The following is a 25,055-nucleotide window of genomic DNA, read 5'->3' on the forward strand; positions in this document are numbered from 1 at the left end:
CCAACATTATAAATAAAGGCTAATTCTGACCTTGGCGTGTGTGTCAGCAAAGTCAGAGGCAGAATGGCTTTGCCTTGCAGAACCATGTAACTATCAGAATGTCTAATTAAACATGAAAAAAGAAGGAAAAAAAAGCCAAAAAATCCGTGCCCTCTCTAGACTCACAAATTTCATTATGTCCCACTGTGCTTTCTGCTTTGACATCAAGTGAAGCAAGGCTGACACTCAAAGTAGGTTACAAAGTCTTAAAGTTGAGAGAAAATTAGTACACAGTACAGTAGTTAGCTATACACAGTTTGGGAGCTTGCAAGATAAGTCACCTTTCACAAAGCACTTGAATCCTTGAGTCAAAGTAGACACATGTAACTACAGAACAGGAGCGAGCTATGTCATAGGAAGATATTGGTTTGGATTACAATGATCCCTGGAAACAATAGCTCCAACGTTTTCTGTTTCATTTTACGTCAGATTTCTAGAGCAGCAATAAAATAAATCAAAACAATGTTCAAGTGTGAATGCGAGGAGGAACTGCTCAAACAAGGGAATTTCAAACAATACCTACTTCCAGTGTGGGTGTGCACAAATGGAAAAAGAAAGATGTAGAGAACTCCCTTTTACATGATCTTGTTATTTATGAACAAAATTATTTTTAGTTATTGTGCTACTAAATTCCTAAGCATCTATGAGCTACCGGAAGGCCTTATCAAAGAGCACAGCCTGGTTCATGTCAAAAGCAGGAAGCGATGATTAACTGTTACAAAATATAAAAAGCATTCCATTACACTCTGCATTTGGTCACAAGGCTGCTTCAAACAACCCTAGAAATTCAAGCTCAAATATAGAACCAGAGCTTCACTTCTGTGGCAGGGTAGTTTTACATGAAGAAGCATAACAAAGCAGAGCATCTGCTTATTAAGGTACTAAATGCACTCCACAGGCATAATTGGTTTATTTAGCCTGTGATCATTCTGTAAGACTAGTCCTCCCTTGAAAATTTAAGGTTAGATTCTCTTGAAAATATAGCTGTGTAATGAAACTTTAAGGAATAATTTACTACATGCTATCACCATACAGTATCCATCTGCTGAAATTTCAATTATTCCTCTACAGGAAAGAACATTCACAAAACAAGTCATAGTAATGTTTACTTGCATTATATGCTTGAACATTTGGGACTGAAAAGCTGTTGTCAATACAACCAGTACAGAAGCAACAGGAATGAATGTGAATGGAGACAGCTGAGTTTCAACAGAAACATAAACTTACCACAGTCTGGACTTTATCTTCCATGTCAGCCACAGTGCAATCCTAAAAATAAAACAAGAACAAAACCCCTACATTAACCAATAAACATGGAAAAAAATCATCTCTGAAAACTCTGCAAAACTTCCATTTAAACCTCAAATACAAATAGAGTTATTCATGCTGCAGGGATTAGTCAAGATTAGTTTCACCCAGGAGGGCTCAAAAGGACTATTAAGCAACTATTTTCTGGCCCTGGTAGAAAGCAATAATAAACCTTGAAAACTAAGAGAATGTGGGATTTAATTACAGCAACTGACTTTTCCAGAAAAGCAGAACCTGGCACAATTAAATCAGATTCTCAGAAGGCCAAGCAGATGTGCCTGCCTTACATCCCAACTCAGGTACTCCTCTGACCCAGGCATCAAAACAGACCTAAACATATGTTAAAAATAGAAGGGAAAGTGATATTCTAAAAAATATGCTATCAATGACATTCCTGAAGGGCAGAGGACTGCACACAAGGCATTATTTACATAGTCCAGGAACTAAAAAATGTTCATGTAAAAATCTACAGAAGTCATCACTGTTTTCTGCAAGAAGTGTTGAACTGGAGAATTATATTATTCTCAGATTAAAAAGTTTAAAAAGTACATAAATAATAAGACAAGATTTACAATATCTACAAGGAGAAAATCCCCAAGCATTTTAATAAGCTTAAGAAGGAGCCACGTTGGAGAAGTTTGTGGAGGACTTTCCCCTGCTTTTCTCTGCTAAATACATGTGCACAAATCAATACCAAATGCCATCTATCATCGTGCAGCCAAAATGCTCAAAATTGCAAAGTCTTTCTGCTCCCACTCATTTCTGTTTCTCCTGTTTATTATTTTGGCCCTAAAGTCTGACATGGAACTGTAAGTGGAGTAAAATTCTGTCCTTGAATCTATATAGCTATCATCAAAGATAACCAAAATCAACTTGCATTCCCACCTTGCTCTATATTATGATATGCTTTTATGCATCATTTACGATTATGCAGAACGGCACTGGTTCCACGAGAGCCACTCTGGCCTCTTCTTCACCATTAGAACTGACAATCTGTTTCTGTAGTCTGCACCTTAATAAGAAATACTTTTAAAGTCTAAAAACCCTCCTAAAGATTTTTCAACTGCATCTCTTTTCCACATCAGCAGACTCCTCCAGACTATTCTAGCATATGTGCCCTGTCCCAGGACAAAACTGTGTTGCTTTGTTCTTCCCCATTAATGCTTCTCATATGCACCAACCCCATCTTTTATTATAGCTTATATTAAATTGGCAGAGAGGTAGTCTGACATTTTTTAAAAGGCCAGGGCTGTTATTTACAGCTTCAGTTCCCCTGCCATCAAAGGCTGACCTAACAAAAAGAGGAGACACCCTTTTCAGCAGCTTTATTAATACATTCAGCAATCTCCTATCTCAGTTCCTGTAGCACTCTCGGGTGAACACCATCTGCTGCTAGAAACACAAACTGTCCCACTGCACCCACTGCACAATCTGCACATCTGCAGCTGTAAATCACTTTGTTTGTGCAATTGCACATGGAGCACAAGGAAGGCACTGAGCAGCAGGCATGCACACCTTGGGGTACCCAGACACCAGCCTTTCACAGTGACACCAAGAGGCATCACAGCTTGATATCTCAGGATTTTTCTGTCCTTTGACATCATCCCTTCAACATGGGGAGGGAATCACCCATGTTACAAAACATGGTCCTCCAGAGTTCAAACATTATATGGGCACAGAATAATGGTTAAGAGCAAGTTTGGCAGTCACTGAAATGTGCACACAGTGCTTCACAGCCACAGCAGTGCCACGTTCTCAGAACAGGCTCAAGAACAGGCAGCATTATTCAGAGAGCCAAATTATGTCAACTGCCAAGATTGCCATGGCTGCTACATGTCCTTTTAGCTACTATCTGTACAAGCACTCATCATACAAGTTTTGAAAAATAATCTGGTCTTGCAGTAGTGGCAGAAGCACTCTGGCTAGTAGGATCTGTATCATAAAGGTGGCAGCTCCTTCCATTATATGCAGCATTTCCCATTTGATGGCTAAAACATTCTGCATGGGCCAAGACTTATGGAGTCTGCAAACATAGGTATAAAAACCAATTGAGCCATATTTTTGTTTAGAGTTAGCACTGATAACTGTTTTTCAACGTGCTGTTTGGAATGTGAAAATCCTCAAATGCAAATCAACTATTTCAAAGACTAACTCTCTTTCCAGTAAAGCTCAAGAAAATGAGAGTGGCCTTAAAGCTGCAGTCATTTAAGATACAGCCAGCAAAAACAAAATTGATAATTAAACTGAAGGGCAGGGGCAACAACAAAAAAAACCCACTACTCAAACACAGACAACTGAAACTGACCTTCATGGACTTTCAAAGTTGAAAGTGAGATCTCATTCCCAGAGCTGCCTTTCATTAGTACTCAGCACAAAGCAAGCACATAACTTCCCCAACACCTCCTTTGCTTCCCGTTTGGAAAGCAGAGAGGAAAAGAAATCAGCTGACCTTTTGAACAGTAGTAGTGAGGTCCAAGCAGAGCTGAATGATTCTGTTCTTCATTGATGAAAAGTCAGCAATACCTGTAAATGGTGTCCTACAACAAGAGAAAATTCCCCTTAGATTGGAGGGAACAGTTTTCTCCCATCCTACCTTACCAGTGAGGAAGAGCATATTAGAGCAAGTGCTACAACTCTGACATTGACATAGGTGTGAGGATAGTTTTACAATGTAAATATTCCGGACTGCATAGTCCTGCTCCACTCTTGCACCAAAACTGGGAATTTTCTAGCCCTGTCCTTGGGTTTACCAGTGAGAGAACCTCCAACTTTCTGACTAGACAAGGAAAAAATTATTCTCTAAAAGAAGAAAAATAGATTTTCACATTTTACACACAGAGGTGCAGTGTGACTTAGAGAAGAATCATTACAGGTAGGGTAGCTTTAGGACCTGAAGAGTCCTACCACTGAACTTTCAGACAGTTGCAAAACCTAGAAAAGGGGTTGAGAAATAACCATAGCAGGTCTGGAAATGGACAAGCCAGCAATTTTGAAGACTGTGAGTTACAGAAAAGAATTTAGGGTGAGCTGCCAGCAACAGAGTGAGAGGAAAGGACCAGATGAGAGGCACAAAGTGTTAACATCACTGCCTGGACACAGATCAAGTCCTTACCTGAGAGCAGGATAAAGAATAAAAGTGCACCTTGCTGCAGTACCTGTACAGTTATTCTCATCAAGCAAGCTAGAAAGGACTTTGAGAATTTATGTTCATTTCTTATCATGTTATCATGGACTGCACCCCTGCCAGCACCTGACCTGCGACAGCTGTAACAAAATAACTCTGGCTCTTTCCAGGCAAAAAAAAAAAAAAAAAAAAAAAAAAAAAAAAAGAGAGAAAACGAAATAGCAGAAGGATAATCTCTCCTACTGCTCAGTTTTCAATTCGCATAGCAAAGGCCATGATTTCAGCAGAACATTAAAAAAATCTTTCAGGAAGGGATCTGCCAATAACAAGTAATTTAGAAGCTGGGAAAACTATGTGTATGAGAAACTGACCTAAAATGGATTTTATAAATACCAGTTTGAGTGCAACACTAACAATTTTATTGCTTTCAGCAAGAGTTGAAGTGCAAGAATAGATACCCTAGGTTAAATCTATCCACTAGAGGTCTTCTAGCAACACCAAAAAAATGGGTTAGTGACATCAAGATCTTTACACCCAAGCATCTAGGGAAGGCCCTACAAAGAGAAGCAATTCATTAGAGCAGCAAATTAAAATATAAGCATTTTATTCTTACCTGTCCAACCATGCAAGCAAGGCTTTAGCAGCACCAATAAGCTCCACAACTGAAGTAAGGAATTCATTGGGGGGCTTGCGAGAGGTATTTCCATCATAATTTGAACTTTTCCTACGGCTGCTGATGTAGTTTTGCAGATTGTTGGATGACCCTCGCAGCTTGAGAACCAGGTTCTTCATATTGTCTGTTTCAAGGCCATAGTTCTGCAAGGAACATTATTAAGCTTGATAAATATCCTTGTTGAGTTCTCCTATTTATTATAAAACAAGTTAAAAGCTCACATGGGATGAAAAGTTTTGACAACTTGTACAAGTTTCTCATGGTTTTCTGGCCTTCAAAAATGCCTTCAAAGATTTGTTCTACACTATAGCCAGTAAAGAAAACTTTTGTGAGTGCCAAACCTCAGTTTCTGTCATTAATGAGATTTAAGGACACTTTTTAATCAGAATCAAGTCCCAATGTCCTAATAGATATCATTTACTTGTTAATAATTGGATTGTTTGTGTTAAAGAAGAGCAAGCATTTTGTTTTTCTTAAGACAATTTCTAACCTGTGGTAAATAAACACTGAAGTAACATTTCATTCACAACTAAAGATAAGTTAAATCTGGTAAGAGATTAAAACATCAACAGGAAGCGAATGCAATTTTGCAATCAAAAGCTTAAATAAATATTTGGATCACCAGTTTTCAGTAACTGTGCTCCTTGACTACAACAGTGCAGTTATTTGCAAGTTTGAGGACAGTGTTAACATCATACATGACAATTAAACCCATTTTTAGACATCAAATTTTTTACTCATTTACAAAACCCATAAATAGATCTGTGAGTCTTTCCTATAGCTTCAACTTTATAAATTCAAATTCCTATTTTTCTTCAGAAAAAAACCCCAAAAACAACAACAAAAAAAATACTCCCACTAGAACAAAACACAAAAATGCAAAAGAGTCCTGCCCTTCATTTTTCTTTTGCTGCTGCAGATTCTTGCAACTAACTTCCAAGTTCCACAGTCAGTCAGATATACTCTCTACTCTTTCTACTTTCCTATTCAAAAACCTAAATCAACTAAGGCAAATTTTAATTCCTTTAATTCCTAGTTTTCAGGAGTTCCTATACCTCCATTCAGGATCACCACCCAGGCCAAAGGGAAGCTTCAGAAGTCTCAAACCAACCTCCTGCTAAGAACATGCTCAGCTGTAAGCTCAGACCAGCTTGTTCAGGATTTTATCTTGCCAGGTCTCCAAGGACAGAGTGCACAACCTCTCTGGACAGCCTGATATACCTGGTCTGACTTGTCCTCAGAGTAAGAAAATGTTTCCTCATATCCAGCCTCAGCCTCTTGTTTCAGCTTCTGCCATGCACAGCCCAACTCCGCCATCCTGACAACCGTGGTGGGTGCTGGGGATCCAGCTCCAGAGCCAGCTGAGGCTGTTTGGCCTCACTTGTCCCAGCCCCTCAGCCTTTCCTCAAGGGCAAGTACTCCAGCCCTGCCCAAGCTGAGAGCCCTTCACTGAGCTGGCTCTGGTTTCCCTGTACCTTTGCTGTACATAGGGGCAGGGGGCAAATTTAGACTCAGGAGTGACAACTAAAGGGTGACAAACACTTCCCTCCCTTTTCCATTAATGCAGACCAGGATGCTGCTAGGGCACAGTGCTAGCTTGTAGCTCCATTCCCTCCAGACTGAAGCATCTGTAAAGCAGGCTGGGATATTTCAGATTAAGTAATTTACAAAATGTAAGAATCCTTGACCTAAAGAAACACACATCTCCAGTGTATGGAGAGGTGTCAGCTACACAGCTACTTTTAAAATACTGCTACCGCCTATGGATAAGATCCCAGTGGGCTTAAGTTACACAAGTGCGTCCCTCTTCCACCTCAGGGCTCTTGGCAAGGAAATACCCTTAAAGTGCAGCCAGGAGTAAAGGTTGAAAGGATATGTCCAATTTTAAAAAATGCCACTGTTGCAACAGCAAAGGATATCCTTAAATTTTCCAGGATTACAGAAAGGGAAAGACCTGGATTACTAAACAACTTTAAAGTATTTGCACACTGTGATATGTGAACTTACAACCTTTTAATTTTAACAAAAACAAAACCCCAGCACCCCAAGAGCATTATTTAGATGCATTTCTTGCAGTTAGTTTGATCCTCCTCTTAGAAGATTGAATATTAGTCTATTGTTGAGGGAATACTTTTTCACAAACAGGTCTGGATGTGGGCAAGTTCCTATAACCACAAGAAAGCAGCCACATATCAGAAACCCTCCCCTTAAAGAGGGGAACTAGAGGACACTGATCCCCTGCTTTCATAAAGGGACAGAAAACAGAAAATACTTTTTCTGTGCAGAGGTACAACTTAATCACTCTGGTCAGAACTTGAGAGTTTTCATGTAATCAAATATCTCCAGATCTTTCTTTCTGTCATTCAGATGCAGAAACTCTGCCAACCACCTGTAGGTACTTGAGATTAGAGGTGGCACCAGTATTTAAGAGGACACGTGTTGATATGCCAGGTAAGATTTTGGGCTTGGCCTTAAAGCATTCACATACCCTTTATCACACCTCTTTCACCTTATTTTTACCATGGGTGCATCTGGTGTGACTCTTCCAGTTCAGGTAGTTTTTAAATAATCCTGTCAAGTGGTTCTCGGTTTTGAGGGTGACTTCAACAACACATGTGCTGCCTCTAGAGATGCAGGGGCTCCAGCTCGTAACTGCAACTGGCGTCCCCAGCAGACTCTCAAGAGCACATTACAGCCCAGCTCCAAGTCACTGCTCTAAGCTCCCTCTTACAGCTTCCTCCAAAGGCTCTACAGAGTGCACCTCCACTGCTAAACCAGCAGTTTGTGCTCCAGGAAAGGTCCTGACCAAGCCTACCCAGCACAGCACAGGGTATGCAGCTCTTGAGTACCAGGACACCAAATTGGACAACTATGGATCAGCCCTAGTGGATTAACTACCCCAGAAATAGTAGTCATCCCAACCCAAGCCACCTCTGCTCACCAGTCCCCTCACTGTTCTAATACACAGAAAGCATTTTGCCCCTTCACCAGATTAGAGCAATGCTTTTATTCAAGCTGAAATTCTCTTGACCAGCTCTCACATCACTATTCTTTCTCCTTCACTTGCAATGTCCAGGCTGTTGGGAGGGTTGGCTTGGGGATCTAAACAATACAAAGAAATCTAAACCCTTGGTTTAGGTCCCTGAAGTAGCTCACTTCAGGGTCAGGTGAGTGCAAGCACAAAGGAGGACAGGAGCAGGTGGAGACAGCAGCTGACTTGGATTAATTGAACTTGTCATAGAACTGTAGCCCCAATCCGCGACAGATAGGAATGCTGATATTGTGGCAGCACACCAAACAACCTTCACAGTGACACACAGTTGAAGTGCAAAGCTTAGCAGGCTTTTCTTTAAATATTTCCGCAGGACTAAGGCTACTAGAGTTAACAAATTATTACTTAAGCAACCAAAAGGTTTTAGATGTTGGTCATGAACCAAAAAAAAAAAAGTTAGTTTACTACTGCTCCCAGTTTTAAACATCAAAGTTGTTTTAATCTAAACACAGGCTGAAGCCAGCGGTCAAGAGCACCTGATGTCAAACATTGCCAGGCTATTACTCATTAACCTGAGGAGCCACATGCAGCAGTGGAGGAGAGGCAGCACCCACACGTGAGCTCACTCCTTCTAAACTCCATCACATTTAATGAGAAAAAGTAATCTGACCAAATAATGGCTCAAGGTCAGGCAGCCAAAAAAAAAAAAAAAGAAAAAAAAAAGAAAGAAAGCCAGCAAAACCACAAAGTTGTTTAACTGAAGTCAAAAGAGCAGAACAGTTGTGCCAGAGCTGAACTGGACTGACAAGAGTTCTGCTACTGCCCAGGGACAGTATGCTCTTCCCTTTCACAGCCATGTTCACATGCTGCAATGTGATGAGTTGGACATACTGGCTGATTGAACTGAAAACCTGCTCTGGGAAAAAAAAATAATTAAAACCAGTTCAAATACTTGCTCAGATGCTGACCCAACTCACTGCAGGCTATATAAACATTTGAAATAACACAAGGTACTGTCACAGTCACTCATGCTTGTTCTTTTCCTTTTAACCAAAATGCATTCTAAAGAATCCTCTGGACTAGTAATTTCCTAATAAACAACACAAAATTTGAAGCCTCTAAAAAATATAAACTCTTACATGGTAATGCATAGATATCCTTTGACAATGATTAGGATCTAAAGGGTAAGTCTTCATATATGCATTTTTTTTCATGTTATGATGTTATATTTTGTTATTCTACAGAACATTACCACCAGTTAAATTATCAAAGGCACAACTATGTCCTTTTTTAATTTATGTTTTTTTTTCAGGGTTTGGGGTGTCTTTTTAATCGCATATAATTAGTATCTCTTTATTCTAACCTCAAGAAAAATCCACTGCGTTTTTGTTTCCAAACTCTCCCATCAGAGTGTAGGCAAATATTCAGAAATCAAATCCAAAGAACACATTAAAAGTGAAAATATTTGCATAGTTTCTTGCTTGCATTGTTTTATATTCATTAAACCCTCAAAAGCTTGTTTTCTGTCCCTGCTTTTGTGGTTTGAAAAGCCAAGTTACTTGTGTTTGCTCCCCCCTCCCCCAAATACTTCAATCAACAAAGAAACATGAGCTTTCTTCCATCCCTTTCCCCCACATACACCAAGCACTACAGTCAATAAAACGTTGAAATACTCAAGTTGATGATATTTTTCCCCCTCTTCAGGGGGAATTCAGGTCCTTTGATACAGCCTCTAAATTCCTCACATAAGTCTTCAACACCTATTCAGAAAACTCTATTAGATCAGCTCAAGAGCAAGAGAAATCCCAGTCTATACTCTCCTGTTGACTCTTCAAGATGCTGCATATGCAGCCACTGCTTCAAGACATGAGGGAACACTGCTTCATCACCAAAGCAGTAGAGAAAGAAGCATTACTTTCTTTTTCACACCAGAAACTTCCAGACATATTTTTAGCTCAGTGCTGCCAAATAGTACTCAACCCCTAAAAAAACTACAATTAAAAAATCAGGTGCATTTGGTATCCTTTCTCAAGGCAAGGACTATGTTCACACTCTGTTTAGTGATTGATCTACTGAGGCTGGAACAAAGGTCTCTATGGTGAAAGCTTGAAAAGAGATACTGCAGGAGAAAGGGGCTCCAAAGAGAGCTTGCTCACTGTCTTTAGAACCACATGTGTTCCTGTGGTGTGAGGGAGCCAAAGCACTGATCTGAAGGAAACTCAGCTGGGAAACTGCCAAAGCAAACTAGGTAAGAAGGGAAAATCTTCTTGAGAATTTCAGGACTGGGAAACCACCAAAACTCCCTCTCAGCCTTCCTCCACCAGGAATGACAACCTTTCAAAGAGTGACGTCAAGCTGGTCCAGCCAATGCCACATTCCCACAGTGTGAGCTGACAGCTTACAGTGGGGATGGCAGTGGGGTCAAAAAAGGGGGAACAAAAAAAAAATTAAAAATAATTCATTTGCTTACAAGGCCCCAAAATTTGGGGAAGTATCAGCATATATACAAAACATCTACAAAACAATAAACATTCCCACTTTCAAAAAAATTAGTTGCCACTAGCATTTAGTATCCCCTTGGAAACAAAATCAGTGGTGATTCTATGCAGTTTCAAAAAATCAAGGGAACAGGCATCAAGAAGGTGACAAAGGGCATACTGCAAACACAGGAATTCTTCCTGCACCTCTTAAAAAGGGAACAAGCACATTTCAGCTGTAATATGCAATATCTGTTTAATGCATTAACTTGAGCTGCATTTCACAGAGAATTTCCAGAAATGGGTCTGAGGTCAAAACTTTTGTCTACAAAGGAAATGAGAAGGAAATTGTAAGAGATAAAACACAGCTTTAGGTTCTGGCAGTTGTCCAGCTTTGTTCACTTCATTCTAATATTTTTAAGAGAATAAAAAGTGCCTTTGGGGACTACCACATAGATGACTTCAGTCAGGACCATACACAACCCACACTACATTTACTAGCTCACCAGACCCCTGCACTTGCCCAACAAGTTCCTTCCCACACCATGAATTGCTTTTCAGTCCAGCTAAATTCCTCTATTAGGTTTTCAAGTTAATGTTAAAATTTTTTGGTAGATCAAATACCTAAAGGAAATAAAATGTCTTTCAAGTATAAGAGTAACTTTCTGAGAAACATTTTAGATCATTTGAAGAGATTTCATTAAATATGCATCTTTCAGTACAATTTGCTCCAGGTTGTGGAGTAGGAACATTCCCTGTAGCACCTCTTTGCAGCAAAGGATCCAAAATGTTAAAGCACATTATCACACAGGCAATAAAGATTCTCCATTTTAAGAGGCATATGCTCACTGCTCCAAGCCTTGCCTAATGTAGGGAAGACAGGCCAGCGCTGGCCAAAGAATCATCAGGCAGGCTTTCCCACCCTGCTCCCTGATGTAATTATATATACCTCTGGTGCTCATTACACTGCACTATATCAAACAGTCCTTCAAGGCTGTGACCAAACTATGGCTTTTAAATAAAACCTGCACAAGTAAAACAATCCAAAATATATTTATGCTTTTCAGAGTATGTTTGTTTTCAAAGTATCTGCAGTTATATATCAGGAGTAGGACAAAAAAACAGCATAAGTTCTGAATCCAATTAAGAGTTCAGCTAGGCTGTAATTAAGGTGGTTAAACATCCCTCATCTCAAGAATCAATTTTTCTTCACTTCCTAGGTTTGCTACAGAATTACCCTAAACCCATTTCAACTGATGTGAGGAACTTCTAGCACCTGTCATTTCAACAGTGTGTCTGTCTTCTCTCTTCTAAGACAAACTGTTCACTAACAGGAGCCACAAGATCTAACAACGTCACTCAGACAATTTCTTCCTTTGGAAGTGCAACCAAATGAATTGAAGTTGCCTCTTATCAGGAAAAAGTCAGAGAACTATTAATATAAAATTTGCACTAATTAAACAAATACATACTTTTTTCTTTTATCATGATGTGTAATGGAAAACAAGAGACAAAGATACTGTGGTTTTATCAATCTTGCTTTGGTTATTCACCCAAAAAAAGCCCTTTAAGAAATTCTTTGCATATCTGTTCACATCGTGACTAACCAGTGCACACAGGAGATCCACAGCCTCTAGAACCAATTCCTGGTGTCCAATCCGTGAGATACCCAAATCTTCAAGGTCCTGGTGAGAAATCTGTAACAGCTGTTCACCATTTATCTTCTCCCGTTCAAATTTATGGACATATTGCTGCAGGCAATCATCCAGGCCTACCAAAACACAAAAGAGACAAGGGCACATCAGAAACAAATAAACAAACCCCCCCAAAAAAGTTTAAAAAAAAAGACCTTGCAAAAGGCAGAAATTTTAAGTTCATATAATATACAATGTAAAATTATGAAGGAAACTTGCAGTGTAACTGAGGTTGTGTCACAGGAGCATAGAAATAGAGCACATATGTTATGGGGATCTTCAGGTCACCTAAGTCAATGCACAACCTGTCTGCTCCTTGTGGATCAAGCTCAGCCAGTAAAAATGTGTCTGTTGCATAGGCAAAGTGACCCAGGGAAATACACATCAGGGTAACCCAAACCCTGTGGGGCATCCATAGCAACAATAAAAATAACTGTCAAAAACAAACAAACAAACAAAACCAAAAAAAAAAAACAGGGCAAGGCAAGAACAAAGATCTTGCCCAAAGCCTATTAAACAAGCAAGGAAACAAAAGCATCATATGATGAAAGGAAAATGACCAAAAAAATAAAACACAAAGGCATCAAAAGAACGTTTGGCTCAAGTCTCATTACTACCTTGATTTATAAGAGCCTGCAGCTTCCTGAAGCAGCCATTGCTTCCCCTTTCTGAGGATCAACACACAAAAGTAAGAAATCTAATTATTTTTTCTAACTATAAGTATTTTTAAACCGTTTTTGTCCCAGCAATATCCCCCAAATCCTCATTTTGAACAGTGATTCTATGACCCTGTTCTGTACAGTAGGTTTTCCCAAGAGATTACAGAAAATGTTTCTGGTTTTCATCTTATTTTACTCTAAGCTTCATGTGTTAATCCTGTTTCCTTGTGTATTCTTATTTCCTCTGTTGTTTAAGAGCCTGTGAGCAGCAACAATCTGGGGGGAAATTTGGATGGATGTGTTATTTTTAAAATGCTTCCGTGCTCCTGTAACTCCGTTCCCCTTCAATATTTTGGCTAGAGCAAAAGGAACAGACCCAATTAGGTCTGTTTTGTAGGAATACACCACACTCATTGCAAACAGTTGACATGAGCAAAAATTCAGGTAACACATTTGACGTCTTCTTTGCATCATCCACTACAGCTACATTGTTTCACCATTCCTTTGTAAAAAAAGGTTGAACTTGTACTTGAATAAAGGATGTTTATGCACAGCTCTGGTTCAAAAGGAAACCATGGAGATGGACAGGATATCAAACGCAGCAGATGAAAAACACGAACAGCATCCTGAACTACAATGAAATGAGAGCCAAAAAGCCAGCACTCGGCTCCACTCGTGGAAAACAACCCTCCCAGCACACTCTACCACCAAGAAAACACTTGACTCAAATCATGAAGGGGGTTTGAGGAGTCACATGAAGCATATTCACGTGCAAGCTTCCCCAAGTGCCTGCACACAGCTCCCAAAGGCTGACCAAACACACACCACTCGCCTTTCCAAGTTACTGAGGACAGACACCCCTTTACACGACTCGGGCAGGCTTAATTATTAGAGTCAATCAACATCTGGCTGAACAAGCTCGACTCCTCCCCATGCAGAGCTACCAGTGCATGCAGCCTGATTTTTAAGCGTAATTATGAATGGAAAAACCAGCATACAAGACTAGCAGAGGCTCCCAGGGCTACGGTTGTTCAGGGTGCACTCTTGCTTCTTCTCGTATATCTTGGCAAAGCTGCACAAATTTTGAAAATTGAGCCCACTGGTTTCTTTCCCACAGGCACCAAATTCCCCCTTAGGCTATACAAACTCTTTTCCCAGGAAAAATAGTAAAAAAAAATAACTGGCCGTCATTGTTTAACAATTTATTTTTTCAAACAAATTCACAACCACGGCTGACATACAGTGCACATATTTGGCATTCCCAATTTTTATTGCTGCCTCACATACCACTGTTTCCCATCATTTGCTCTTGTAAGCCCATAGTTTCCATTACAAACTACACAAACACCTAAAATAAAACACTTCATTCAACATGAAGTCAAGGTTTTATTTTTTAAGGTTTTTTATGCAGTTTGCTTTTTGACTACTGTCTTTTCTAGAACTTCATTTTATGCTAAAACGTAGAACTTCATTCTATGCTAAAACATATCCTCCCCAAGAAATACAAGTGTGGATCTTCATTTGCCTGTGCTTTTTTTAATTCATACTTGCCCATTCTTGAAGGTCTACTAAAAATCTGAAGGGCTACTTTAAAAAAAATTTTTAATCAAGAGCCCTTAAAAACAGTACTTTTATAACTACACTGTAGGACTGTATTTTTTAAAATAAGATGATAATACAAAATCGTATAAATGTTGACTCAAAATAGCCAACATAGTGGCACAGCTGCTCAATTAGACTCATATTTAAGATCTAATGAACAAAACTGTGCAAAGCAGGAAGTGAAGACAGACCCACGAACTTATGTATTGGAAGTTAGTTTAAGATGACCTTACCAGCATTAGGAACATTGTTATCATTTTTACTAAGAAACCTAGAGGAAAATATTAAACATTTTAATTGAGATTCCAACCACATGTTATAGCCTATAGTTTAATTTTCCATGACAAGAATGAAATCTCTAATCACATGCAAATCAAACACACCATGTGCAAACCACAGGTCCAAGAGGGAAGGGAGAAGTGAGGAAGAAGGACTCATAACTCAATCCAATAAATTTTAATAATATTTAAGCAAAGTTTTAAAATCAGCATCCAAATGTCACTAGTAGTCTAAATGAGCTGTTCATTTTTCCCTTCTTCCATACATCTATAGTCTTTCCACATATTTTCTCCATGAACTTCAGAGCCTCATGGAGATTTGGTATTGCCAATTGCAATGCTGGACATTGCTGAAGAACTTAGATGAACTAAAAACAATAAAAAGCAAGTCAATATTACTTAGATGATTTCTTACATTACTCTTAGATACTTTCTTACATGCCAAGTCATTTTCAACAGCGTAATATTAGCAGGTTCAAGCAAGAAAGCAGTTTTCCGTATTTCTGGAAAAATACAATTAAGACTGACATTGAAAAAAGTTATCTATATCTCCTTTATCCACTGAAGAGCCTTTCTCAAAGCAAATCTATTCATTTTCGGCTCAAAGTGTGTTTAAAAAGCATTTGTCTCAATCACATGTGTGAAATCTTTACATTATTACACATACAACAAAACCATGCACAAAAGAATGTTCTTTCTATTTATCAATTGTTAGATAATTAGGAAAGGTACAAATAAAAATAGTAATTGCAGATTGTTCTAGTTTTAGAGCACTAGTAGCAGAGATTTTTTGGGGGAGGGAGAGTGAGAGAAACAGACTAATTTAGTACTACCCATGTTGTGAAAACCTTTCTGATGAACAGCAGTGTAATTTGAACAAAACTCCCTCCCAAATTTTGGCAGGTGTAGAGGTGTGCAATAGATCCTAAGAACTGTCTAGACTTTTCTGTCTAAAATAACCACCAGGCAAAGCACCCCTCAAGACATTCAATACCTTGCATTCATGCAAAAACATTAGGACAGAGCTTACACTTAAGAATTTGCACTGATACCAATCTCAGTCTGTTTCCCCAATTAAGAAAGTTATTTTGTATAAGAATTGAGGGGAAGAAAGAAACAACTTGGAGGGAGTTGAGGGTGAGGCTTGGGTCCAAGCCATAACAATGGGTTTTCTATTCAGAGAGAATTAACATTTCTATAGCAGAGAGACTCAGCCTTCGAGCATACCTGACTCCCCAAAACCTAGAGAGGAGTGTTTTGTGAGCAGTCATTAAGCAGTTTCACGCTTTTTGCTCAACTGCTGCGTTGGACACTACTAAACAATTTACCTACCATACAGCAACAATTAGCTAATCCATTACAGGCACAGGTGATTTACTACCTCTTTTTTCTTCCCTCATTCTCTTTTCTTGTGATACCACAGTCAACAGAGTCTATACACTCCCACAGCAGGGCGGAGGGGGCGGAGAGCAAGAAGAGGAGATAGGCGGAGGGGGCGGAGAGCAAGAAGAGGAGATAGGCAGGGCAAGGGACTGAGGAAGGGGAGGAAGGTGGGATGTGACAGGGATTACTTTCCATACATTTAAGAACTTGAAAAGATTCTCAGGACAGCTCATAAAATGCCAAAAGTTGACACCAGGAAGCGGGAGGAGCACAAGCAACAGTGGAAGAACACACAAGTACAAACCTTTTCCTTCACCTAGCAGGAATATGGGGATCATTGCTTATTCTGGTCTCCTTTTCAGGGCCTATATAGCTGACACTTTTAGTATCTAAAGATTCCCTGCACACATCAACTTCATCCCTCCCAAGCCTTGAAAGATAATCAGTTGCATGAGAATCTCTGGCATAACCCACGGTATGTGCCATTACACTGTCATTTACATTCCACATCATTTTATAACAGTTACTGTGATAGCTTCCTCTCATCATTTCCTCTATTTCCAGGACTGGAAGAAATTAATCAAAGATAAAGCAGGAGGGAATCAAGGCAGCAAATGAATACTAGAAAGAGAAAATAAGTAGATGAACCAGCACCTGAGAAGGCAAATGAAAACAAGGGAAAAGGGTCTGCAAGGCAGCTGAAAGCTGAAGCAGCTCAGTAGAACAGATACAGGGTGGTGAAAAGAAATAAGAAAATTCAAGGAGAAGAAAATAAATACATGGTTTTCTTTAGTATATAATACAGTGGGAAGTTTTTACACAGTAACATCACAGATGCCATTCTCCTCTTGCAGTATCACAAATAGAACCAGGGATGACTTCAACAGAGGAATTCATGGTTCTTTAAAAGGAGGATTAAAAAATTAAATCTAGACCAGTCAGTAGAAACTTATTTCACTAATAATTTGATCCTAGGTAAGAACTGACTTCCTAGGATCCACATGCCTGATTGTTAGCTATCATCAATGTTTTCATGTTAATCTTTCCAAAAGTTTCCAAAACAAAAGTTTAGTTATCAACTAACACTAGTCACGTTTACAGGCCAGAAAAGAGCTCAAAGGTCTTAGTTTTCCAAGAAAATGCCTTCAAGAGATCTTTGTATTATTGTCTAGTACATATGTGAAAAAACTTCCTCATTCCACTTCTTACTCTCATGTAATTTTATTATTAGTCATAACACTGCCATCATCTGAAGTTATCAATCACTTAAAAAACAAAACAACACAGAATCAAAGAGCAAGAGCTTCTTATTAGCACCATGGAAAAATGTCTCTTGCCTAACCAGATTGTTTATTAAGCTCTCCTCATGTAGTCAAATTGTAAGCAACTCTTCTATGGTTTTGTCTGGGCAGCTGCATCCTCATGAAGCAGGCACAACGTGCTACCTCACCAGGCACTGGGTACAGCTTTCCTGAGCACAGGCATTGCCAAGGGCAGCCAGAATGGTGCAGAAGTTTCTTGTCAGTCTCCCCCATCACGCAGGGATAGTACCAGACAAATTGCAGGGCTCTGCTGCCAGCTGGGATGCAAAGGGCAGCTCTCTCATTAAGGTCACAGCAGGACAGAGGGAAATGGTGAAGCCTTCAGCCTAGAGTGCTTTTCTGTCCGCTCTGTAATCCCCCCGGACTGACAGTTGCACAGAAAGGCTTTTGCAACATGTTTCTATTTTCAGTATTTTCAACTAATATATTTAGCCTGGAAAAACAGGCTCCATACTCATGCATTCACGTTACCTCAAAATAAATCCATTCATTGCAACCATAAATCCCTTAGCTTTATTTTTTTTTTTTAACACAAAACTGAAAGCTATGCCTTGTAATAAAAGAACTCATGGGTAAATTTGGGTTGTAAACTATCCTGACTAGAAGGGAAACACAGACTATGTTTAACCTTTAGTTGCTCATTATAGATACAATCTCAGACTGACAGTGTTATGCTACACTTTTTATCAGTGCTCCCTACAAAGCCATTGATTGCAACCATTCTGGCAGTGTCTATTACCTTGGTCCAGACAGTAAATCTGAGGACAGCTCTAAGCTTTAGCACTTCACAGTCATAAAGTATGTTCAGGAAGAGTCAAAAGAGCTTGCTGACCCTTCCGATACTCTAGAAGTTTTATAAGGCAGGACTTCTCTACAAAAGCCAGAAAAATTAACTCAAATTTTCAACAAAAAAAAATATTTTCAGGAATCTAAGCAGACACAGAGTAAGTTTTACAGAAGTAAATACTTTGGGGAAAAGTGTATGAAAAAGGCCTATAAAGCCAGAAGTGGCCAGAAAGAACACAGATTGCTCATCATCTCTTCCAAAACAGGAATCAGAGAGTGAAGCAAGCACATAACAGATCCAAGCAAGTCATAAAGGAGTGATTTTTCACACAGCAGTAATGCAATGAATGCCCAACATCCATACACAGATTCTGGAAAAGGTGAAGAGGTGCATGAAAGAAAGTACCACAGAAGTCAAGTCTGACCTAGACAGACTCAAACAGAGATGGTTTAAGGCTTGAGGAAGCCTACAACAGGAAATACAGTGTGTCATCTTTCCTCTTAGATGCTTAATTTACCCCTTTTTGGTAAACATTCTGGACAGGACACAGCTAGGCAGTACAGAACACAGGGCTATCACAGCTGTGCCATATGCAGCACCAAAATGTAGATGGCAGCTTCCCTTTTAATTAATTTTAGAACCATAGAATTGTTTGGGTTGGAAGGGACCTTAAAGATCATCTATTTCCACACCCCTCCCTCTACCCTTCCAGTATGGGCAGGGACACCTTCCACTAGGCCAGTGGCTCAAAGTCTTATCCAACCTGGCACTGAACATTTCCAGAGATGGAGCACCCACAAAATCTCTGGGCATCTTGTTCCAGTGCCTCACCATCCTCACAGCAAGGGTGAGCTCCTATTCTAAGACTGAAGAAAACTGTCTCTCTTCACTTCTAAAAGCTACTCTTATTTTTATTATTTTCTGTAAGAGTGACATAAGATTTTCCCAGAAAGGCAAAACTCTGTATAGAGTAATTGGAGTTGGGCGGGCAGAGGGGAAGAAGAAGAAGCTATACACTAATATTGAATTGTAATATCAATTTAAGGCAAAGATAGAACAAAAGCTTTTACACACCGGTTTAAAAAAATACAGCCAAAAATTGACTATAGTAATACTAGGAAATAGATCACAGTGAATCACATGAATTACACAGCTGCTCTCATGGGTTTAGTAATCCAGCTTGAGATATTAACATCAAATAGAAGATTGCTAGAGTGAATTAATTTATAAATTGTACCTTTGGCTGACAATGAGTGAACTTGCCTCAGAACTCCAGAAAGAGATTTGACATGGAAAAATGGTAGTGTACAATAAACAGTGATAAAGGCAGTTTTGTAATAGTTGATAAGTTAATAGTATTTAATTCCAAAATTTCAACCAAAACTCAAAGCAAACTTGAGTTTTCCTTCTTTTTAATAGCTCCTTTTCAGATAATTCATGAAAAAAAATTGGGGTAGAGAAAGAGAAAGTTATTTCTAACCTTTTCCATAGGGAGGTTCTTATTATGACACAGCTTTAAGACTTCAAATTAAAGGCAAAATTGAAATGTAATGTTACAGAAAACTGAGTTGTGATAGCATGTCATGTATGTAAAAAAAAGAAGAGGGAAAACATAACCATAATAATCATTTATTACTCAACTAAATATCATTTGGCTTCTGAGGTGAAATTTTCACTCACCTGGGAGAGACAGGGAAGAGATGAAACACCCCGTTTTGAGGAGCTACCACCCAGCCCCGGCAGTCAGACTCCACAATCCTACCCCAAATACTCATCCTGGGAAAAAATGGGTTTCCAAGAAAGAACAGAAGGCATAAACAGAGGTTTATACTCAAACACCCAGCAGCATGATATCTTGCTGCCAGTATTTCAGCTGTAACTCTACTAATCCCAGAAAAAGGACTCCTGACCAGAGAAAGAAGAGGATGAAAACAGAAGAGAGACAATGCAAACTATTTTTTCCTGCTGACCTTGGTGTATGCTCTGTATTTATCAGGGATTAAGGTCCATGTGATGCAGTAGCTTCACACAAAAGCACTCACACTTTGGTTTTCTCTTTTAAGAATCAACTGCATCACTCACTGACCAGCTATGTTTTGCAAAATCAATCTTTCCATGCTTTAACAGATTTTATTTGGCACACTACACGAATGAGACGGAAGCAGAGCATATCCATATGTTCTGTGCAGACAGACCTGGCACTCTTAGTTTCAACAGAACATGCAATAAAAGCCAACACTCAGTAAATGCATGCAAACACATCATTAAAACAGAGAACACACCTGCTTTAGGCAGACAAGCCCAAATAGCTTCCTAACTAAAGCCACAGGATGTCTTCAGGGACACTTCTGACAATATCCTCCCCGACTACACAGTAAAAACAATATCCTACTTGTGGCAAGATGCCACTTACAATCTGCTGGGTGCAGCACAAGCAAGGCAATATGAACCAAATACAATGGCAGTATGCCCTTTTATTTGTCTCTCCAGTATCATTTAAGAACTACTATAAACTCCAAACTGAAACAAGAAAACATCTTTTTTTTCCCCAATATACTAATACAGGCAGAGGTATGCCTATTTGTCTGTTGGTTGCATTTAAAACAGTGGCATTTACATGGGTCTAGAATGGCTCCCAACTGACACACAAGCACTTCAGCCAGCATGACCCAGATCTTGCTATTCTTTCTCACCCTAATTATTTACCATTACATCTAGCAACCAATTTATACCCCTCCAAAAAAATTACTTTAAACCCAGAGACTGGCACAGCATATTATAGTAGACTACTGCAATGGCAGAAAAAAATGCACATTTTAACAAAAAATAAGGGAGTTTTAAATGAAAAAAGATTGTTCTTGAACTAATTAATGCAAACTTTTGATAGCCATCATGCCCAGTGAAACAAATCTCATGTTTTTCACAACCTAATAAAATTATTTTTCTGGTGAAGACATGACTGACAGTGTCAGCAAATATAGAGCTTTTAGCACAGTAGAAGGATAATCACTCAGTGTGACTTTACAGTTGCATACATTATGTGAGCCAAGAAAGATAACCAAATACCTGTACTGAGAGAGATACAACACGACTTAAAATACTGTAAGCTTCTTCCTGCACGTTAAAGAATTCTCTTCTTAAGCAGTTTGCAACTGATATGATGACTAAACAAAAGATGTTGCTTAAACAGGGCATCACCAGAAGTCAGTTACTTTATTACACCAGCATACAGCAGCTTTATCAAGTTCACTCACGAACTGAGTGTAGAACTGCTCCACATACATCACAATATATTAATATGTCCTATGGACTGCTAGTGACACAACATATCATCCTCATGTACCTTGCTAAAACTCTGACAATGAAACTTTCTCCGAAGTTTCAATGTTGGAATCTGTACCACCCTGGGTTTGAAAACCACACTCCTCTTGGATACCCACAAGTTGTTTCCTAACAACTCAAAAAAACAGTAAGTCTTTCTCCAGCAGAAAAAAAAGTGGTAAAATCAAAAGCAAAAAGTGGAGAAAACCAGATGATTCTGGTATTCATTTTTCTCAGCCCACTAAGGCTTTTTTTCCACACTAAGTACACTTTAAGACATGCTGGTCAAAGCATTTTAAATTGTACTCAAACAGGAGTTTGCAACTTCTATAGTCCCAGTAGATCTGTTCACCAAAAAATTACTTTGCTTCATTGATGCAAATAAAGCTTTGCCTAGGCACAGTAGTGCTTTAGCAAGACTGAAAGCACAGTGGTATCTGGCCATTGAAAGCTGCAATTGAGAAAAATCTACAAAAAGGTCTTTGTCCCTCTCTCCACACAGTGCCTGACTTTATAGGGAATCACACCATGTGTTCCCTCCTGTACAGGGCACACAGGATGACTGCTGCAGAAACAAAGCACCCATGGGCACACCACAGCACTTGTCCCTTCTGCAGCTAGGTGACAACAGGAACAATTGCCATGTCAGCTTCAGGCTGGTCCAGCACTCTGACTCACTCTCTTAGTGTGGAGGCCTCATGCAGGAGGACAACACGACCTCAAGAGATCCACTGGAACCCAGATAGCACTAAGAGATGTACAGTTGATTACTGCCAACTCACTTTTACCAAAAAAAAATTGAGATAGAGCTTCTCCACACTACCAGAGAGACTTTTCTCAGCCGTGTAACACCAACATCTCACAAGCAGAAGGCAAGCCATGATGCCTGTGCCTCAACTATGCAATAGGACTTTAAAAGCTCAGCAGCAGCTTCAGCCAGTATAATGGGCTGCAAATTGGAAAAACACATAGGAGGACACAACCCAGACTGCCATCTCTGCTGTGGAGTTACTGCAAAACACAAGGGCAGAAAGATGCACGGTGTGGGGGACAGAGAGCAGAAAATGGCACAACTACGACCAGGAGAGAGCTCCTCTGAGACCCGACTTGTGTTTTGTGAGACCCCACACACACTCCTCACTAGACTGCCTGCAGACCCCACTCAGAGACATGCATTTCCTCACACCCATTAACAGCTCCAAAGAGAAGCCCAAAAGAAATCTCACTGCTTCTACTACCAGATACAGATGTTTTCACTAAATCAATGCAACCACAGAGGAAATACATTTCCCAGAATTTTCCAGCTCACACAACTATGCTGAATTTGTTGTGTGGTTTCTTTTTAATATCACTTTACAGAAGAATTTTTACTCAAAACAAGTCTTTAAAACACTACCATTCTGCTTACAGAAGTTAATAGTACTGAACATAAAATAGTTCTAATGTTAGCTATGGAGTCATTCACAAGATTTCAAGAACCATATTCTTTTTTAAGGGAAACAATTTAATTTTGTTTTATTGTTCAAGTGGAATACATATTGCAGCTTAATCCATAACAGGAATAGGAAATTGTTTCAGTCTCCAGAGGCAAAAACTCTAGAAGCTGTGGAAATTATGGAATTTGGACTCAGTCTGTAATTCATGATGTATGGCTGAAGACCACCTCTTTAGTTTTATTCTTCTCATTGTCTAGCCTCACTCCTCTCTCCAACACCCCTGGTGCCCTTCTTTCTCATCTCCGAATGACAGAACGGGTAAAGTTGGAAGCCAACATGATGGGGTCTCCTGATCCAACCTCCCCTGCACCTGCAATGTACCACCTGTCCCTTGCCAAAAAACCTTCCCATAGCAAAAGGGAGGGAAACTACAGGTGATGAGCAGGTCTCATCATGTGCTCTGGCTGTATCTGAGCACATTCTGGGAGGCATGTCAAGGCACCAGATAAACACTGCAAATAGCAGGCTGGACCAACATTCCTCATCCCCGGCACACTAGTGTACCACCTGGCAGCAAGTTACACCATGCAAGGCACAGGTTTAGGCATAGCTTTGGGGCATTACTGGTGCTGTACAAGGCACCAGTTGGCACAACGGATTTAAAGGAATATAAAGCTCTTTAATAATTGATAGGGCAATGGACAAAAGACAATGAAAGCTATAAAAGAGAGAACAATGTGGAACACAGTATGGTATAGGATGTAGGGCTGCACTGCTTGCAAAAAAACCATTTGAAAAAAAAACCATTCAACTCCTTACAAAAGGGTATGTTCTTTGACAGGTTTCACTCCAGCTCTCACATATCCTTAATCCAGCTTTCCAAGCAGCATACACTGAAGTTAAACTTACAAAAAGGCAGCTTCCTACCATTGTACTTTTCCAGTTTGCTAAACTTCATTATTACTATCAAGTAATTCATAACCAAATTCAAACAATTTTCACAAGAGCAGACATAGGAACACTCCTGGACAGATTAATGAGCTTTTTCCCTTATAGAATCTTGGAATGTCAATTGTAATGTTAATGCATTCACAGTAACATGCAGTTTACAATGTCACCATCACAAGATGAAACTTCAAGGTGTCAAAAATTCAAAGGTGTCTGAAAGAGGAAGTGTTCCTGCTTCACAGAGAGGTAACCTCAGTAGAACAGTCACCTGTATTTCCACCTATGTTATCTTTCACCTGACACTTCAAAGCAGTGCTCCTTCCGTTCATTATTTCCATGCATTTAGCTATTCTCTTTGTCTACATGGCATCGCTGAATTTTTATGAATAATCAAGTTTTCCTCATACTGAGAGTTTTCTGTGCCACTATACAGTTGGGCGGGGTTTTTTGTGTTCTGTATGATTTTGTGTGAGTTCTTTGTTTGGTTTTTCTTATTTTAAGAACAAGGCTACACTTAGAACTTTATTTAGCAAAATATAATTTTCTCTGTAAGTTAACTTTTTTTAATTAGTGATGGCTTTCACACCAAACTAATTAATCAAGTTAAATTAAAAAAATAAAATAAAAAAAAAAAACCACAATTCCCATCTTGTGTCAGTCAGCACAAATTCAATAGCTGAAAGAACATGAACTGGTAGATAACAGAAACCCTTACAAGAGGCACAAACTAGCAGATACCTCCTAAAACACTCAAGACATTAATGGAGAAAATGTGCTACCTCAGTGGCTGATCCACCTTGTAAGCACCATATTTCTCCTGCATCCTAAAGGCAACTATTCTCTATTTCAGTTATGCCAAATTTCACATTAGCCACTTTACTGCTGTATAGTAACCAAGGGGAAGGATTTTCTAAACTGGATTTTAAATAAAGCTGAATGAGTTGGATAACATTTGTGAAAGTAGTACATAACCACTTAACAGCCTCTCTTCCAAGATATTATTAAATGGTCT

At 39.3% G+C, this 25,055-nt stretch overlaps 1 protein-coding gene across 3 annotated transcripts in view; it reads right to left on the bottom strand.

Moving 5' to 3' along the window:
- CNKSR3 (CNKSR family member 3) overlaps positions 1 to 25,055 on the bottom strand; it is a 56,156-nt gene that overhangs the window by 16,877 nt on the left and 14,224 nt on the right. For 2 of the 3 annotated variants that reach the window (XM_085576609.1, XM_085576611.1), the window contains exons 2-5: positions 12,221 to 12,384; positions 5,085 to 5,287; positions 3,797 to 3,884; positions 1,267 to 1,308 (exon numbers count right to left, since the gene is read on the bottom strand). In XM_085576609.1, coding sequence (XP_085432735.1) covers positions 1,267 to 1,308; positions 3,797 to 3,884; positions 5,085 to 5,287; positions 12,221 to 12,384 — 497 coding nt within the window. The other variant, XM_085576610.1, reaches the window with a different exon arrangement.

Source organism: Lonchura striata, chromosome 3, assembly GCF_050655825.1.
Source record: "Lonchura striata isolate lonStrDom1 chromosome 3, ASM5065582v1, whole genome shotgun sequence".
NCBI lineage: Eukaryota > Metazoa > Chordata > Aves > Passeriformes > Estrildidae > Lonchura > Lonchura striata.